Here is an 18,952-nt window from a genome sequence, read left to right as displayed (position 1 = left end):
CTTTATCTGTTTCATCATTTATCTGTTTCATTTATCTGTTTCATCATTTATCTGTTTCATCCTTTATCTGTTTCATCATTTATCTGTTTCATTTATCTGTTTCATCTTTTATCTGTTTCATTTTTTATCTCATTTTTTATCTGTTTCATATTGTATGTTTCATCTTTTTTTCTGTTTCACCTTTTATCTGTTTCATTTTTTATCAGTTTCATCATTTTTCTATTTCATCTTTTATCTGTTTCATCCTTTATCTATTTCATCATTTACTTGTTTCATCTTTTATCTGTTTCATCTTTTATCTTTCACTATATGTTATCTGTTTCATCTTGTGTGTTTCATCTTTTGTCCTCTTTTATCTGCTTCATCTTTTATATGCCTCATCCTTTATCTTTTGTATCCCTTATCTGTGTCATCTTTCATCTATTTCATCTTGTTTCATCTGTTTCCACTTTTGACCTGGATTCGCATGGACCTGAGAGCTGGACCTGCCTCTGCCTGACCTGACTTGCGGATGGGGAAAATGGGTCACGTTTGGCGGACCCAGGGTTGGCGTAGCATGTTTCTCCTTTGATCTCGAGTTGATTGTTGCTCAAGCTGGAGATACAAGTCACCCCTAAAAAAGAAAAATGGACCCGCGTTTTCTTTTCCTCTCTCTCTCTCTCTCTCTCTCTCTCTAGGTGATTGTTGCTCAAGCTGAAGATACAAGTCACTCCTAAAAAAAAATGGAACCTCGTTTTCTTTTCATCTCTCTCTCTCTCTCTCTCTCTCTCTCTCTCTCTCTCTCTCTCTCTCGTTTGTTTACCCACAGGAATTTTTATTTCAAACTAACTCAGATAGATAGATAGATAGATAGATAAACAGAATTGTAAAGCCGGTTATTATAATGAAAAAGTTGAACAGTTGGATAGATAGATGTAAAAGTAGATAAATAACAGGAAAAAATAGATAACAGACAGACAGACGTAGTGACAGACAGATTCATAGGTAAACAGGAAATAGGATAGATGGATGGATAGACATAGATAAGACTTAGATATAGGTAAGACAGACCAGCAGAGAGAGAGAGAGAGATAGTAGTTAGAGAAAGGCGGTAATAATTTAGTAAAGTGTTCTCCTTACTCTGAAACCCTTCCAGAAACGCCTGTACAGTATACTGCCTCCCCCGCCCTCCCCCTCTCTCTCTCTCTTACCTTTTCTCCCCTGAGCCGTCTCTCTCTCTCCTGCCATTTCAACCTTTCCAAGTCCCTCTCCCATCCCTCCCCCTCCCTCCTCCCCTTCATTCTCACTCACTTCCGCATTGCGCCCCTTCCCTCTCCCCCTCTCCCTACTTCCTCCCACTCGCATCGCCCTCTTCTCTTTCTGTATTTTCACTTCGGTATACTCTCTCTCTCTCTCTCTCTCTCTCTCTCTCTCTCTCTCTCTCTCACACACACACACACACACACACACACACACACACACACACACACGAGCGCGAAAGAGCGAGGAAGTTATGTGTTTGGTGTGGTATATTTGTCTGTCATTCTTTCCGGTAACAAGATTATGGAAAAATATATATACTGTTTTTGTTATCAAAATTTGGCTTAATCAGGACCATCAGAGAAATATGTGATTAATTTTTGTCCGGAAAAGGTCACAGGAATTAGGTCAAGGTCAAGGTCAACTAATTTCTCTTTCATCCGATTTAGACCAGACTGGGTGGGTGGGTTGAGGATCAGGTAAGGATGAAGTTAGTCGATATAGAGAACTGCCAGAGGTCAAGGTCACAGAGCAAGGTAAAAAATTCGGCCTTAAATTGTAAGATGCGGGTGTTGTACTCCCTGCGTGCTCCTTGCTTGCTGTCCATCATTATTCCTTATCCTTTCTCCCCCATTCCTCTTGACATCTTATTTCACAAGCTTTTTTTCTACTTCAAGACCTTAACTCCTTCCTCCCTCCCTTTGTTCACTTCCCTCTATCATCCACTCCCACACCTATTCCCACTCCCACATCGACTCCCAGTTCCAGTTCCACTCCCACTTTCACTCCCTCTCTCACTAATTCTCACTTTCCCTCCTGCTCACTCCCACTCCCACACCCACACCTATTTCCACAGTCATATCCACTCCCACGCCTTCTTGTTCACCCACTGCCACTCACTTTTACTCATGCTGCCACTCAACCACTCACACACACTCTTAGTCGCACTCTCACTCATGCTCACTCACTTCACACGCGTTCACTCACTCCCACTACCAGCCTCCCACTCTCCTTAATTCCCGGCCAGTGCAACAAAACGCGAAGTATAAAGTTGCAATAATTTCAGCCCGCGGAGTCGTATAAAAAAAAAAAATTGCATTTAATTACAGAGACCGCACTTGTATTCAGCGTCTGGCAGTCCCTTGTTATTCAGCGTAAATCGTAAATGTAAATAATAATGAACGTTGAATGCGGGTCTCCTCGATTTTTTTTTTTTTTTTTTTTTAGTGCACGATTCCATTTCTTGCAAAGTGCATGTGTGGCCTTTTTCCTCTATATTTTTCCCTGCCCTTTTTAGATCGCCCTTTTGCTCCCCCCTTCTGAGCCCTTTTTGTGGGGTCTTTTCAGGGTCCTTCATGATATTTTGTGGTCTTTTCCCGGTATCATTTTCTCGTGAGGCTTTTTCCCAAACCACTTTCTGAAGTTCTTTCTAAAACTTGCTCTTTGAGGCCGATTGTGGAGCTTTGAGGCCAACGTATTTTCTGTGGTGGTTTATGCTTTGCTTGTCGTTCAGCTTATGTATGTATGTATCTTTGTATGTATGTATGTGCGTGTGTATATATATGTATCAATTTCGGAAAGAATGTTGTGTTCGTGGTGGTGTTTTATAAGTATATTATGTGAGAGGGAAATTTTGTGACGTTCATGAAATACACACACACACACACACACACACACACACACACACACACACACACACACACACACACACACACACACACACTCGATAATAAGAACTGAAAGGCCAGGGATGATTAAGTCAGTGGTATTAAGAATTCAATGGGAACAGGGTGACCGTGTGTGTAAAACAGAAAATCGGGTATATAGTTACTTAGACACGTAATCTGACTCTATATCGTGCATGGTTTTGTGGAAATATGAGAATCAGATGCTATATAAACTGCAATGATATGTACTTCTCTTACTGTAACTACTGATAGAAGACGTATGCCCTTTTTTTCTTCCTCTTGCCCTCCCTCCATCCCTTCCTTATTTCACCGATTTCTCTCGATCTTTTCATTCTTCCCTCTCCATTTTCCATCCATTCTTCCTTTCTCCATCTTCCATCGTGTCTTCTTCTTTCTCATTCCCTTCCATTTTCTTCCATTCCTCTCCTTCTCTTCCAAGTTTCCCTCCTTCATCCTTCCTACCTCCTCTGCATCTTCTCTCCCTCATTCTTCTATCCTCCCTCCTTCTCGCCGCCTCTCGTCTTTTCTCCTCCTAACCTTTTTTCTCCTACCCCCGCCTTCCCTCCCTCTCTTTCGTCTCCTCTCCTCTCCTCTCCTCTCCTTTCCTTTTTCTCTTCCTTCCCTCGCTCACATTCTCCTCCTCCCTCCTCCCTGCCTCCTGGTGGGGTGGGATTAACTCTGGTCGAAGGAGGGAATTACTGACGTGGTGATTGTTTGGGGCAGGATTAATGAGAGAGAGAGAGAGAGAGAGAGAGAGAGAGAGAGACCTACAGAGAGAGAGAGAGATGGTAAGGCCACGTGTAGTCAGATGGAAGTGTTGATTTGACTGGTAACCAAGGAGATTCATGCCTACCTCATAACACTCATCAAATTTTATGTAGCTACGACTTTGTATTCAAGGCAAGTGAGTGGTCCAGTTCTCTCAGGTGATAACAGACTACAGACGATTTTATTCAGCTTATAAGAACAGCCTGGTACTGAAAGGGTTAATGAAGTCTATATAATTCTTCTATTTCGAAAAGTCTTTCTTGGGCTGAATAAAATCGTCTGGAGGTATGAAAAAATAAAGCGAAACACGTCATCGTCATAAAGTAAACGATAAACTACACCTTAACATTAACTTTATCGTGTAAATAATGAGTCTGTGAAGGACATATGTAGTAATTTTTTTTTTTTTAAATAACAGAACGGAGGAAGGAAAAACAAATGGGGAAAAAAAAATAATCCATACACCAGACTACTGGTGTCCTCCATTCATAAAAATCTGTAACAGTTAGACTTGAACAGTTGTGGGTTGAAATTTAGAGGAAAACAACTCTGGGGAAGCGAGTTCCAGAGAGATGCAGTTCGGGGAATGCAAGAATTCTGATAGGCAGAAGTTCTGCAATATGGTTGAGTGACATTCCAGTCATGAGCGCTACCAGATGCCCGTGTAGCACGAGGGAAGGCATGGAGAGGCGGCGTCATGGACGCAACTTCGTCTGAGCATTTGCCAAAAAAATATCTGTAAAATAATGCAAGGGAGGCAACATTCCTTCTTACTTGCAGGGGAGGTAGTTTATATGTAATGGCAGGGTTGTTAATGATTCTAACAGCTTTATTCTGAATTTTGTCCAGTTGTCTCAATGCAACCTCTCCACAACCATTCCACAAGGGTGAGCAATATTCAAGCTGAGAGCGCACATGACTCTTATAAATTATAGCTAACTGCTCATCGGCGAAGAAGTTACGGACTCTGTACAATAATCCAAGTTTCTTTGAGGCGGTTTTAGCAAGTGATCTGACATGAGAGGTCCAGCTGAGGGCACTGTTATGTGAGACACCAAGAATTTCAATACTTTTAGAGATGGGAATATTAGTAGCACTGAAGGTAATGTACGAATCTGGCAATATCTGTCTATTAGTAAACTGTATATATTTAGTTTTACTAGCATTAAAAGAGACAAGGTTGTTTTGTCCCCATTCACTGATTGTAGCTAGATCTTAATTTATGGAGATGGCTGTACTGAGTTGAGAGGTAGAGATATTAGACTTTGTAAATGGATGTCTGAGTGTGAATGAACTATGTAGTGTTGAGTCATCTGCATATGAGTGAAGGGGATTGTGAGTGACAGATAAGAGATCATTAATATGAACCAGAAATAGGGTTGGCGCCAGAACTGATCCCTGCGGCACGCCGGCGTTAATTGAGTGGAAATTCGAATATACATCATCTACTTTTACTCTTATTTTCCTGTCACTAAGATAAGAAGAAATCAAAGGAACAAAAGACGTTAGTCCATAGCAAGGGAGTTTGGACAGCAAGGAACGGTGCCATACTCTATCAAAAGCTTTAGAGATATCAAGAGCTACTGCATGAGTTTCTCCAAAAAGATCAATTGATTGATGCATGGTATGAGTTAAGAGATTGAGTATGTCAATGGTGGATCTTTCTTGGCGAAAACCGTATTGTCTATCACTAATTAAGTTGTTGGATTCAAGATGCTTAACAATATGCTTATTAATTAAAGTTTCAAATACCTTACCAAGAGAAGATGTGACAGCTATTGGTCTGTAATTGGATGGGTCAGACGAACTTCCTTTCTTCGGAACTGGGTGGATATTGGCTTCTTTCCATGAATTTGGGAATAAAGAAGTACGTATGCATAGTCTGAATAATTTGGCTAGGACAGAGGCAAGTTCAGGGGAACACTTTTTCAAAACAATTGGAGGAATTCCATCTGGGCCTGGAGCTTTGTTGGTAGGTAAATTGTCTAGGATGGATTTTACGAATATAATATAGGCTGTGGTGATAAGTGGTAAATAATTAATAAAAATCTGTAGAAGGATAATGGGTAAAGACGTCTCAAAACTGACAAATAACATAAAAAAAAAAAAAATAGATGGTCGGAAGGAAATTATGCCTTTGGTAGAATAGAAAATAGGTTTGAGTTAGAAAATGGATTTGAAATTACGTATGAACATTGTCGGTGAAAAAGTGAAGGAAAAAATAAATGGCGTGGTTGTGTATATTAGAGTATAGTGAAAAAGTGAAGGAAATAATAAATAGTGTGGCTGTGTATAATATTAGGGGATAGTGAAAGCCGATATTGGCGATGAGATAAAGCATAAAGAGGATGGGACGCGAGGGGATCGTTCGCGTCGAGTTAGGAGGCTAGCCAGTTAACCTCTTCCGTTGGCATGAATATACTGTAAATTTTTAAAGTATGTTAATGTTCTCTAGTTTGTTTTCTGTTTACACTCTGAAGGGGTATTTATCTAGCTGTCCATCTGCCTATATGTCTGTCTCTCTGATTTACTACTCTTAGACCCAGAATAATTTCAATATTTTCGTCACTAATAAACCGACTTTGTTGATGCATACTTGATTAAATTCTGTACAATTTATTCACAGTAACATTAAGTCTTGAAAGCGGTCTCCTTCAGTGTTTAGTATAATTTTTGTTCCTGTATACAAAACAAGCAAATTTTTGTTGGTTTGTCCACGGGGATGCTGGTATTCTCCTTAATAATCTTTTGTTTTAGCCAATCAGATGTGCGAAGCTTCTTTTTATATCCTTATTTTCTTGAGGTAGCCCTGCAGCCAGGACAAAAAATCTTGAGTTAAAACAGGAGAATTAAAATATTGTTAGTTGTCGAGTAGGGCTGACCTGCTGGCCCCGCACCGATTGGAGAGCAGCATTTTATTTCCGGCATGTCTTTCTGGAAGGTCAAAATGTCAGGGAGTTTCTCAAATTCAGTGTATTTCTTTTTTCTTTTTTTTCTTTTTTTTCATTCTTTCTTTTTACTGATGATCGGGGGAAGGGAAAAAAATTTAATAATCTACACACACCTCAAGTTCAAAATATCTGGGACGTTTTCAAATAAAGTTTTTTATCTTATTTTATTTTTTTTTTTACAGGTTATCAGATGAAGGGAAAACAAATTAAACAATCGACACATCAGATAACAGGTGTCCCCCATTAAAAAGAAAAAAAAGAAAAAAAAAATACTTTAACTGCCCTTGGTTGAAGTTCAGGGGGAAACAGATCTAGGAAAGAGAGTTCACATGGAAGCAGGTCGGGGAAAAAATGAATCCTGATAGGCAGACGGATTTGGGCTGAAGTTTGTAATTCATTTAAATCCTTCCATATTGATATATATTGGGGTTAATTGGGTCCTCAGCTTAGTAAATCGCTTTATATAATTGGGATTAATTTGGGTCCTCAACGTAGTAAATCACTATATAATTGGGATTAATTGAGGTCCTCAGCTTAATAAATCACTCTGTATAATCCTTCCATATTGATATATATTGGGGTTAATAGGGGTCTCAGCTTAGTAAATCACCCTATATAATTCTTCAGTTTGACCTTTAATGGTTCTGAAAAATTAACTAATAATATTTTTCATGGTCCAGATAACTCTAGTATCCTCTTCCAGCTACTGTTAAACGAATTTATTTTCCAAAGAGCGTTAAGATATAAGATTTGGTGCGGAAACACGTAAGAGAATGATGTTCTGTCGAATGAATGTAGGAGTAGATGAAAACTATTGGATGGCTGCATGAGAAAAAAATGTGTATGAATGTGTAAAAGTAAATGTTGACGGGAGAGTGTCAGGTGGGGAGTGAAGGAAGCATGAGACTTGACACAGGCGTATGTACAAAGGTGAAATATGAATGTAACAGGGTGTGGGACTGCTGTGAGACGGAGACAGGTGTGGGAGGGCAGGTGTGTCGGGTGACAGGTGTGAAGGGTGCCAAGTGTGGAGGGACAGGTGTGAAAGCTGACAAGTGTGGAGGGACAGGTGTGAAGGGTGACAAGTGTGGAGGGTCAGGTGTGCAAATGAAGCAGGTGTGTACGTGAAACGTGTGTAGACGCAGGTGTGTACGTGACAGTTGTGTATGAACAGCAGCTGTGCACGTGACAGGGGTGTAGGTGCAGGAGGTGTCTCCGTGACGTGTATATGCAGCAGGTGTGTACGTGAAAGGTGTGATGGTGTATTGGCTGTGTACTTGACATGTGGTAGTGTAGTAGGTGTTTACGTGACAGGTGTTTAGGTGCAGAAGGTATGTATGTGGCAGGTGTGAGGTGCAGCAAGTCTATGACAAGTGTGTAGGTGCAGCAATTGTGTACGTGATAGGTGTGTATGTCCAGCAGGTGTGTACGTGACAGGTGTAGGTGCAGCAGGTGTGTACGTGACAGATGTAGGTGCAGCAGGTGTGTACGTGACAGGTGTAGGTGCAGCAGGTGTGTACGTGACTGGTGTAGGTGCAGCAGGAGTGTACGTGACAGATGTAGGTGCAGCAGGTGTGCACGTGACAGGTGTAGGTGCAGCAGGTGTGTACGTGACAGGTGTAGGTGCAGCAGGTGTGTACGTGACAGAAGTAGGTGCAGCAGGTGTGTTCGTGACAGGTGTGGTGGTGGTGGTGGCGGTGTGACGTGATATATGACACACTATCTTCTTTAGTAAAACACCCCGGCTGTCTGACCTTTGCTGTCCACACACTGCATTTTACTGGGTACTGGAGAGGGGAGGGTTAAGGGAGCGTTGGGAAGGGAGTTAGGTAAAGGGTTGGAGGGACTTAGGTAAAGGATTGCAGGGATTGTACTGGTATCAGGGGACTGAAAAAGTGTGTGGGGTTGGGGTATGGGATTTGGAGTGTGTGTGTGTGTGTGGGTATGGGTGTGACATCGTAAGAGACTAGAGAGGACACAAACTGATTACAAAAATGAGAACAGAGTGAAGGATAAATATAAGTGAATAACATGAGACAAGAATAAATAAGAGATCGCAAGAAAACAGAGGAACGTAAGTGATGGAATTAATGTACAAAAATAGGAGATAAAACGAACTGACGGTAAAGACAAAGAATGAATGAAGAGCTGAAGATAGGAATTTAGGAAGAGAGGGAGAGGTGAATACAAAGGAAGATTAAAGTGGGTAAGGACAGATAAGGGGGGAGGAGAAAGGGTGAAGGAGGCTGTGGTGAAGAGGGGAGATAGGGAGGAAGTAGAGGAGATAAAGGAGACGGGGGAGAGTTTAGGCACGTGAGGTCAGGAGAGAGAGAGAGAGAGAGAGAGAGAGAGAGAGAGAGAGAGAATTATAAATGGAAAAAATGAAATCGAATATTATCGCCATGTATCCGGCAACGTCATTTTTTATTTAATTTATTTTTTATGTACTGAGAATTTAGTGGTTTTATTCATCTTGGGAAACGTCTCCAGTCTTGCAGGAGTAAATTAAGGCTCTTGGCAGCCCTTCCAGTTCAGAAAGTCTCTCTCTGCTGAATAAAATCGTCTGGCTGTAGCAGGAACTTAAGAATAAAGGATGAAAGAGTTAATCAAGGGTTCTCTAATTTTTTCTTACAGTGAATCCTGCTGAGTATTTGGAAGATCAACGCGTACCTTCATTAATAAGGCATTGGATATAGAACAGTACTCCTTTAACACTAATCCATTACCCTGTGTGCTGGAAACACACTACCTGTTGCAGTATTGCTGAATTGGCATTTATTTAATCACGACAACAAGTATTATAATTATGTGATTGTGAATGTTACGCGTGTTTATGGAAACTCATTCTTTTAGTAAAATTATTGTATTCTGTATTAATTTTTCACAAGTCATGTACACCCCTGGGGATTCGCTGACCCCTGTTTGAAGACCCCTGACCGTTTATCATACGTAAAAGAAAAAAAAAAATTATTTTGCAACAAAGCAATTGTTGGGTGGCATTTGTTACATTGGGAGTTTTCATATTGCACACACACACACACACAGAGGAGATTAAATGCTATATTAAGCACCACCACAAAGGCAGAAGAGCGAGCGTCTGCAGTGCTTTAGTTTCAGTTAGAGCAAGGGTAGGAGCTAGCTACAACAAGGGCAAGGTTAAGGGCAGCAATACGGGCAAGGGTAAGAGGTACAATAAGGACAAGGTTAAGGGCTACAATAAGGGCGGTACAATGAGGCAAGGTTAAGGGCAAGATAAGGGTTAGAATACACGCAAATTAAGGGCTTAAATGAGAGCAAATTGAGGGCTTGAATTAGTTGCAGAATAACAGCTTCATCCTCGGTATCATCGTCCATTACCATCACCATCCATCACATCCATCGTATTCTCCATTTTTCATTTCCTTCTCTACACTATCCGTACCTTTCTTCACCTTTGGCCTCGTTTGTATATATCCGCAATTGGACCTAACGTAACATAAGATACGTAACATTGCGTAACATAGCCGAAACGGACCAAACCCAACCCAATCCAACCCAACCCAACCCATCCCTGCTCAACCCAATCCAAGCCAGCCCAACTCAACCCAGCCATTCCTATCCTGACCCAGCCCAACTCAGCGCAAACTAAACCAAACCAAACCTAACTTAACCTAATCTAACCTAGCCCTATCTGAGTTAACCTCACCTGACCTAACTTAACCTAATCTGACGTGAAGAAATCTGAATTCTCCCAGATTTCTCCCTAATCCTGATCCAGTGTGTCATTATTCACGCCTGATCTTCCTCTAATCTCAGCATCCTCCCTTCCAGCTGACACCCCCTTCATTTTTCCGCACCTCACCTCATTAGTGCAACTCGCTTTTTTTCTTTTTTCTTTTTTTTAAACTCTCCCCTTCGATAACTCGGTATCTTTTTTTTTTTTTTTTATCGGGCGTCTTCATATTGTCTTTTATGGTGTTAATGACTCTCTCTCTCTCTCTCTCTCTCTCTCTCTCTCTCTCCATAAAAGCGACCTCCTGATGTCCTGGATATTATAAGTAGTGAACCCATCCTTCGTCCTTCCCTTCCTTCCTGCTTTCCCCCTCTCTTCCTCTTTCTCTCCTCATCCCTCCCTCTCTTCCCCTTCACTCCACTTTTCCTCTTCTCTCCACGTCGTTTGTTTCCCTCTTTACCTTCCTCCCTTCCACTTCTTCGCACTTTCTCCTTAGCTGTCATATACCCCCTTCTTCTCTTTCTTCATCCTCCCCCACTCCTCTTCTTCCCCCCTCCTCTCTTCTCCCCCCTTCCTCCAAGTCCTACTTCCCTTCATCTCTCCTTGTTCCCTCCATACCTCCCTCTCTTCTTCCCTCAATGATAACACGTCTTTTGTTGTCCCTTTCAAATCGAGGAGGTCATAGCTTCCGCCACGTCTCCTGAATCAGCTTAGAACACACCTCTGAGGCAGAGAAGGTTATGTGTGGCACTTCACCTGGCCTTTGATATTCACACACACACACACACACACACACACACACACACACACACACACACACACACACACACACACACACACACACACACACACACACACACACACACACACACACACACACACACACACACACACACACCTTTCACAAATCCTCACCAAAGACCTCTGTGACTGTCCACCTGAAACGACCTGGTTCCTGCTGTTCATAGGGCCCACAAAAACATGATAACGATAAGGATAACGGTGACGATGATAACAGTAACGGTGACGATGAAGGTGGCGATCGTGATAGTGGAAAGGTGGGATGGGTTGTGAATGTTGTATAAAAGGTGAATATCAGGTAATCTGGGTATGACAGTAATCTGATGAAATGCCTTTGATCTGTAGATTTTAATGTCCGCTGTGTGAGTTACTTGATGATCATTTGGGAGTAATCATCATCATCATCATCATCATCATCATCATCAGAATCTTGCTTCTAATCATTATCGTCATCATCATCGTCATCGTCGTGATGATGATGATGATGATGATGATGATGATGATGATGCCAGTTTTAATAAATAAATCACACCTCCATCCACAGGTCATTCACTCTCAAAACGTCATAAAAATATGGAGCAGTTTATAAATGTTTAGAGGCAAATGTATTATGCTTGACGGTGATGATAATGGGTGTTCATAAACAAGAATTTATGATGCTAGTGTATGGTGTGTGTGTGTGTGTGTGTGTGTGTGTGTGTGTGTGTGTGTGTGTGTGTGTGTGTGTGAGAAAGAGAGAGAGAGAGAGAGAGTGGTATATTATCTCACTTAGGGCAATTGTATTTTTACATGACTGACTCATACTCATAATATCCCGTGTAGCTAATGGCCGCGAGCGCTTTGTGTGTGTGTGTGTGTGTGTAGTGGTTTGCATGTCTTCCTACCATCATTGAGCACTATCCCTCACCCACATCACTTCCTCTGACTCACCCCTTCACGTCACCATTAACTCATATCTCTTTCTTAACGTCTTCCTCCATCTGTCTTTATTGTCTCAGATTTATTTAAACCCCACGTTAATTTCTACCGTTCTTTATTTCTGTTTCACTTTATTTTATGCCTCACTCACATCACCCCTCACACTGCCACAAACTCATCCCTCTGTCTTAGTTTTCATATTCATCCGTCTGTGCTACTTCATTTTGTTTTCTTCCTATTTGATCTGTATTTCTGTCCCCTACACATCACTCCTTCTGCCTCGCCATCCTTACACCACGAGCGCGTGTCTCACTTCCTCTTCTTTAAATGTGTGTGTGTGTGTGTGTGTGTGTGTGAACCTCATTTTTATTTTTTCACTGACAGCCATTGTGTGTCTGTGGCTCCCGTCATGTTTTTCGGGTTTTTGTGTTTCCATACGTCCGAATTCAGAGTTCATCTATGCAGGGTGGCTGGGGAAAAAAAAAAAAAAAAAAAAAAAAAAGCCTTGTCATACATATTGAAGTTCACCCTCTCTCCAATCCGGTCTCCCTCTCCCATGCCCACCTTTACTTTTCCTGCATGCTTAAAACCTGCACGTCATGTATTATCCCTGCGTTTATCAGTCTGCCTCCATGTGTGTGTGTGTGTGTGTGTGTGTGTGTGTGTGTAAACCATCCGTCTTCTTACCTATACAAATTGGTTGTATGTGTTCTTGGATTTGTGTTCTTTTTCCCTCACGTGTAACCCTTTGCGTGGAGAGGTCTCTTCTGTTCTAAATGATGTCACTTGTGTGTGAATTCAGAACGAAATTAAAAGGCTATCGAACATGTTTTCCATATTGTAGTACTTTTTGTGTTCACTCGTTCCAGTGTTCTCGTGTAAAAATGTTGCCGTCAAGTTCTCAGTCTAATAATGTTCATACCTTGTCTTATACTACTATGTTTCTGTAACCATTGTGTTGTCACTACTAATGTTCCAACCCTCTCTTAGTTCGTTGAGTTTTTTATCTTTATGTTAAGCTGTATTGTTTGATTCTAACTTCACTCTTATGTTTTTATCACCTTCCTATTATCAGTGTTCTTGTGTCCCAAACTATTTTTAATTTACTACATGTCTGACATCCTCCTGTTGTCATTGTACTAATTTACTGTTTTATTTTTTTTCACCACTGTAATGAATGTTCTTTTGTCCCAAACTTCTCTAAATTTCTTACGTGTCTATCATCGTCCTGTCGTCACTGTACTGATGTTCCTGTCTTCCCTTGCAGAGTCTGGCGGCGGAGAGCGTGGTAGCCCTGGCCGCCTGTCCCTGGGTGATGGCGAGGGGCTGGCCATATCCCCCTGCAGCTCTGGAGGGTCCCCGGGCAGCCTCAAGGTCCCTGGGGCAGGAGCACCCTCGGGGGGGCTTGGTAGGATCGCCAGGCTGCTGGTTAAGGACACGAGCAGGAGCGGCGAGGAGTCCTACAGGAGGCGGACGCACTCACTGGAGAGGTAAACACGGCCAAGGATTTACCTGGGAATTACCCGAACCCCTTTGTGGAATCCTATGTTTACCTGTGTCACTCTCGCTGTAAATAGCCCTGTCACCCCGAGGACGTCTTTTGTTCTCTGTTTTTGATGTCTCCGGACGATTTTGTGCTCAGGAAGATTGTTCGAACTGGAGGGGATGGATATTGTCTTAAGTAATTCCATCATTGCAAGAGGTCTTTTCAGAGTTAAATAAAATCGTGTGGAGGTAGCAAGAGTACTTAAAAATACGTCATCGTGGTGAGAGGATTAATTAACAGTGAGGTTCCCGTGTTTTATATCAGTATACCTCTAAGTCAACCACAACCCTATGTTAATGTTTTAGTGGATTCACGTGTTTACTTCTGTGATTATCTGTTTACACTCCAGTTCCATTTTTATAAATATACATCTGAATTAACTATACCCAACTGTTTAGTGTTTTGTCAGCCGTTAACTCACTGCTTACTTCGTGTACCATTTCACATTCATGTTTACTTCTGATTCCACTGTTACTTGTCTACTGAAGAGGTATTTATTACAACCCTCTGGCCACGTCGAGATTACCACAGTCCCCCATACGTGTTCACATCCACGTTTTCCCCTTCCTTACTGTCTCCGTTTTTTGTGTGCTCCCATCTCAGCCCATTTTTTACCAAGAGTTAGCATTGCAATTTCTAGTTTGTTTTTATACTGATCAGATCAGAGAACTTTTCTTATTAGTCACTAAATTTAATCTCTTGATCGATGAACTACTGTAAATATATTGATTCTTTTAGTCCATCAAAAATTTTCAAAATATTTAGAGATGTAGCGCGTAGGTGTCAACAAGGTCTATTTGGCTACTATGATGATTTTTAATGTGGTTTATATTTCCCTCCTGTGTTTGATGAAATGGAAGGCGGTTCAGGGCAAGGAAGTGGTATGTTGATTTCAGCGTGTGTGTGGATGTCGTGTGCTGACCAGTGTCTTTTTATATATTATTTTTTTTCGTATAGACCGCGGGACCTCAGTGTTCTGGAGCCCTGTTTCTTGACCGCAAAAAGTTTAGAAAGTATCACGTCTTCCATACTTTTCATTTATCGTATATTTGAGAATCTTGGCACCTAAACATCTACCGTTTGCTTTTCATTCCCATTCAGGAAATTATAGAGACATATCATGGTAATTTTCAGGGTTGCTCTCAGATTAGATAAAACATACTTGGAGATGCCGCATGTAGCTCTCTACATGAAGAAAAAAAATAAATGAATATTATTAACCGACTAACACTGACAGATTTGCATTACATAACTTCTTTCACTCGCACGTCATGGTAAAGATCTAAAATTTCGTTCTTTATCTCCGAATACCATATACATCTACAGTTACAGTGCTGAAGTTGGATAAGCCGCACGCCCATCCACCCCAGCTGATGGTGATGCAGTCGGTGTGGGCAGCAGAACGCTGAGGCCCCGCACAGTGGTTGTTGATCATCTAGAATGTTTGTCGTCACTGTGGTCGTCGTGGCGTGCGTTGGTGTGGGTGTGGCGCAAGGCCGTCGTTGTACTGTTCTCAAGGGGCCAAGGGTATTTTAAGACAAAGGGGGGCGAAATTAAGTGCTTCTAAATATATGCATCTGTTGCTGCTTGTGATTACTTCAACAATATTTTCCAAGCCTTCGGTGAACGTCTTCTTAAAAAAATAATCTGAAATTATTATGAAATTAGTATAGACCATTCAGCCATGAGCATGCAGCCACTGGTAGAAAACCCAGGACCTTTACCAGCAGGAAACGAACTCCAGATTTCCGTGCCTCCAGCTGGAAAGTGTTCGCTGTCCTTCCTCTGCGACAAGAAGTTTGGGGTCAGCAATCCTGGGCTGCAATTCACAAAGTTATGATCAGTTTTATGCCGTAACCTATGATTAGATTTTGCAGAAGGGACAAGAGACGTGTGTAGACTTACGTGTGTAGACTTTTGGACTCTCCTTTCCGTGCCTTACCTGCAAAAAACAAATCATGGTTACGACAGGAAAATTACCGTTAGTTTGTGAATCAGCATCCAGATTCTGACTCCCGTGACTGTGGCGTGGTGGTGACTAGGGACATGTACTTGTTTTCGGAGATCTGGAGGTCGGTTCCCGGTTCTGTAGGTTCAGGTATGCGGCACAGTGCTTGAGATTACCTTTTCGAGGCAGGACACATCGAGGTTTCGGGAAAATGATTGAAAATCAGGTATCGGCAGCGGATTGATGTTTGGGGTGGCTTGATTTGGTCTCCTTAATGCCTTCTAAAGCCTGGCCCCAGAATGTGATGTGGTGAGAAGCCTGTGTGTGTGATCCGGCCTTCTTTATACTGTTCTGCTCTATAGAAGCGCTTCTTCCTTCTGCTCGGCTGTCATATCTGCTCTTCCATCAGCCTGTTCTTATAGTTTCCTCTGCTTGTCTATTATATCCTCGTCTTTCTTCAGCCTTTCCTCATGGTCTATTCTATCTCTTAAGGCGCTTATCCTTACCTCTGCTTGTTTATTATATCATTTTCTTTAAACCTGTTCTTATAACTTTCTCTGCTCGTCGTTTTCATGCTCTCCTCCTTTAACCTGTTTTTCCTTCGATCGCCTGTTTAATCTTTTTCCATTAATCTTTTCTCATATTTTCTTCTGTGATTTCTTACGTGCTGTCTTAATGCTTGAATACTTAATCTGCTCGTTTTTAATCATTCTTTCTTTATCCATTACTTTGTGCTCATATTTTCCTTTCTTTTACTATCCAAGTACTACCTCGGATGAGTCCAGGTTTCTCGGTGTTCGGTGTCACGTGTACTGCGTTATCAGTATTGGTAAAACTCTCGATAAAACTGTAATTCGTTATCAGTGTACGACGTTTAAACTTCGCATATAACTGTGTTTTTATGTCCTATGTATCTTGAATTATCTTCCTACGTTGATATATCTACTGTATATCCTAGTATACTTAGGAATCTCCCCAGTATACCTAATTTCCTGTGTTTATGCTAGTACATAAGAGTATCCTGACCGTTCTACTTATCTAAAATAATAGATTTTTTGTTGTTGTTGTCATACTTTCACTCCAGTATTGTTCCGATTGTTCCATTGTCCTGAACTCTGACCCCCCCCTCCTCCCCCGGCCATTCCACCAAGATACACCAATGCACATATTCATAAAGTCATAAATAATTCATACTGTAAACACGTCTCTGTTGCAGTTCATTATTTTCAGTCACCGTGAAGTCTCTCTCTCTCTCTCTCTCTCTCTCTCTCTCTCTCTCTCTCTCTCTCTCTCTCTTCTTGCCACCTACAGTGTTCTATCCAGCTTATGGTGCAACATCGCATAGTGAAGCACGAAAACTGCATCCACCCTCTCGAGTTTCAAAAGTTTTTCCTCGACCATGTAAAATCACCAGTGGATATCAACCAAAAATAAAACTAAAATGCTTCATCTAGCTCATGGGTTCGTGAGGCTGTGGAGGTGCGTGTCTAGGGGGTACCATTTTAGAGCGAGGAGCAAGATTGTCCCGCGTGGGTGTGAAGGACGGGGTATTTTGGATTATCATGCAATAGTCCGTTTGTTATGGCTGGGCATACCTAAGCCACGCCCCCAGCTTGAATCCTGAGCCGTGAGTGGGTGATGTGAGATTGACAGTAACGATAGAGGACGTTTATAATAACGATGGTAACGAAGACCCTTGATCCTTCGTAATGTAATATAGACTAGTCAGCTACAAGGAGGGTGGAGCTTCTAGGCCAGAAAAGCTTGAACGGATGGTAGGTTTTCTGCTAATTTCAGTCCCGGCTGAGTATTCAAAAAGTCACGATTATTCCAACATACTGTATTTCGTTACCTGTCTCGTTTACCTCAAAAGAAATACGAAAAAAATACAACAGCGACTAATGCAGGAAGGCAGGTGAGGATTAAATAAGGCAACAAATATCATCATTAGCGATAACAGTGATTAATAGTCAGGCAAATGAGACATGACTAGCGGTGCCTCTGTTACTGCACCTCGCTCGTCCTTCACAGTCCTCCTCATGCGGGTAAAAAGTCCACCCAGCCTCGAGTTTGCGGGAATTACACGTCACATTTTTAAGCGGCTGTGTTGTGGCGAAATGAACACCACAGAGGCACGGCTGAAATGAGAGGAAAATATTCAGGAAAACAGTCGACACAAACAGTTCTTGGCTCTGAAATAAACATTCATTTTTTTTCTTGATCTTTTGCGGCCATTTTTTCACTGCTTAGATGATTTTTGAGATGACCTTTAAATTTTCATGCTATATGAGGGATGATATTTTCGTTAGGTAGGATGTGTTAGGTATTTTGATTTTTTTTTTTTTTTTTTTCATGCAAGGAGGAAGGAACCAAAGACTAGAAGATTAATTCATGGTAGTGTGTGAAGTGGATTCTAAAATTTTCAGGCTAAACTTTTAATACTGTAGGATAAATTTGTCTTTGAGATGGGTCCAAAATATTCTCTCTCGCTGTGTAATGTGTTGTAGCGGTGTAACCCTGAAGCCCTGTCATTGTGTCGTCATATTAGTCACCCCCTCCCCCCTTCACAACCCCGTCCTCCCTCACCCCCTCGTGCCAGGACCACCCCCCACCCCCTATCCCCTTCCCTCACACGGGTCACCCACAATGACCGGAACCGTGTTATGGTGTGGCGTCTCGGATGAATGTCCCTTTCAGTGTCCTCTCAGTGTTGCATCACCCCAAGGCTTCACATAATACAGTAACGAATCAGTGTTTTCAGCCACCTATACTCAGAAACAAGTCACAGTTGGTTGTAGGCCGCGAGACACTGCCTGGTGCCAGGTTTGCTCACTTTTATTATTGATCAGATTTCTTGCAAAAATCGATCTAATTCTTCAAGACGGTTATATGGGTAATTAGATGATTGAGCTGTTTCCACGATGACCTGAGAGACTTCGCAGCACCTCTTCCTTGGCTATTTATTTCGCATATAACAGGATAGTATTCTATAGTAATTTATGGCTCTTCAGTATCGGCAGAGTTTGAGTCTGTAACACAGGGTGTAAAATGCAATATACAGAATGTCCATGAACAGCGATCCTTTAGAAACTGACGTGGCAGTATCTTATGAGCTGCGGGGACGGCTCAGTGGCTGTGGCAGTGAGAGTCGGAAGTGCATAAATGATGCAGGTTAGATACTGATAACACCAACACAACCGTCATCCACAACACACGGGAAATCGCCCGACTGAGTCAAAGCGGAGCGTTGTATAATGAGTCACCATGTGTACGGTTTAGGAAGACGGGTTACGAAAGCCCCCAAACCAACTGGAAAATGATCCTTTATCTTGCGACATGAAGGGATTACTGCTCACGCTGCTTAGAGGGACACAGTGCTCA

At 41.9% G+C, this 18,952-nt stretch overlaps 1 protein-coding gene across 1 annotated transcript in view; it reads left to right on the top strand.

The window, feature by feature from the left end:
- Positions 1-18,952, top strand: part of wake (ankyrin repeat and fibronectin type III domain containing protein wide awake) — a 569,524-nt gene that overhangs the window by 398,026 nt on the left and 152,546 nt on the right. Inside the window, exons 7-8 of the mRNA XM_080271688.1 lie at positions 13,345-13,567; positions 14,484-14,504. Coding sequence (XP_080127814.1) covers positions 13,345-13,567; positions 14,484-14,504 — 244 coding nt within the window. The remainder of the gene's footprint in view (positions 1-13,344; positions 13,568-14,483; positions 14,505-18,952) is intronic.

The sequence above is a fragment of the Coenobita brevimanus genome, chromosome 47, assembly GCF_032717465.1.
Source record: "Coenobita brevimanus isolate Jiangsu-jjx chromosome 47, ASM3271746v2, whole genome shotgun sequence".
In the NCBI taxonomy this organism is placed as follows: Eukaryota; Metazoa; Arthropoda; class Malacostraca; order Decapoda; family Coenobitidae; genus Coenobita; species Coenobita brevimanus.
This window is presented reverse-complemented; position numbering and strand designations above follow the sequence as displayed.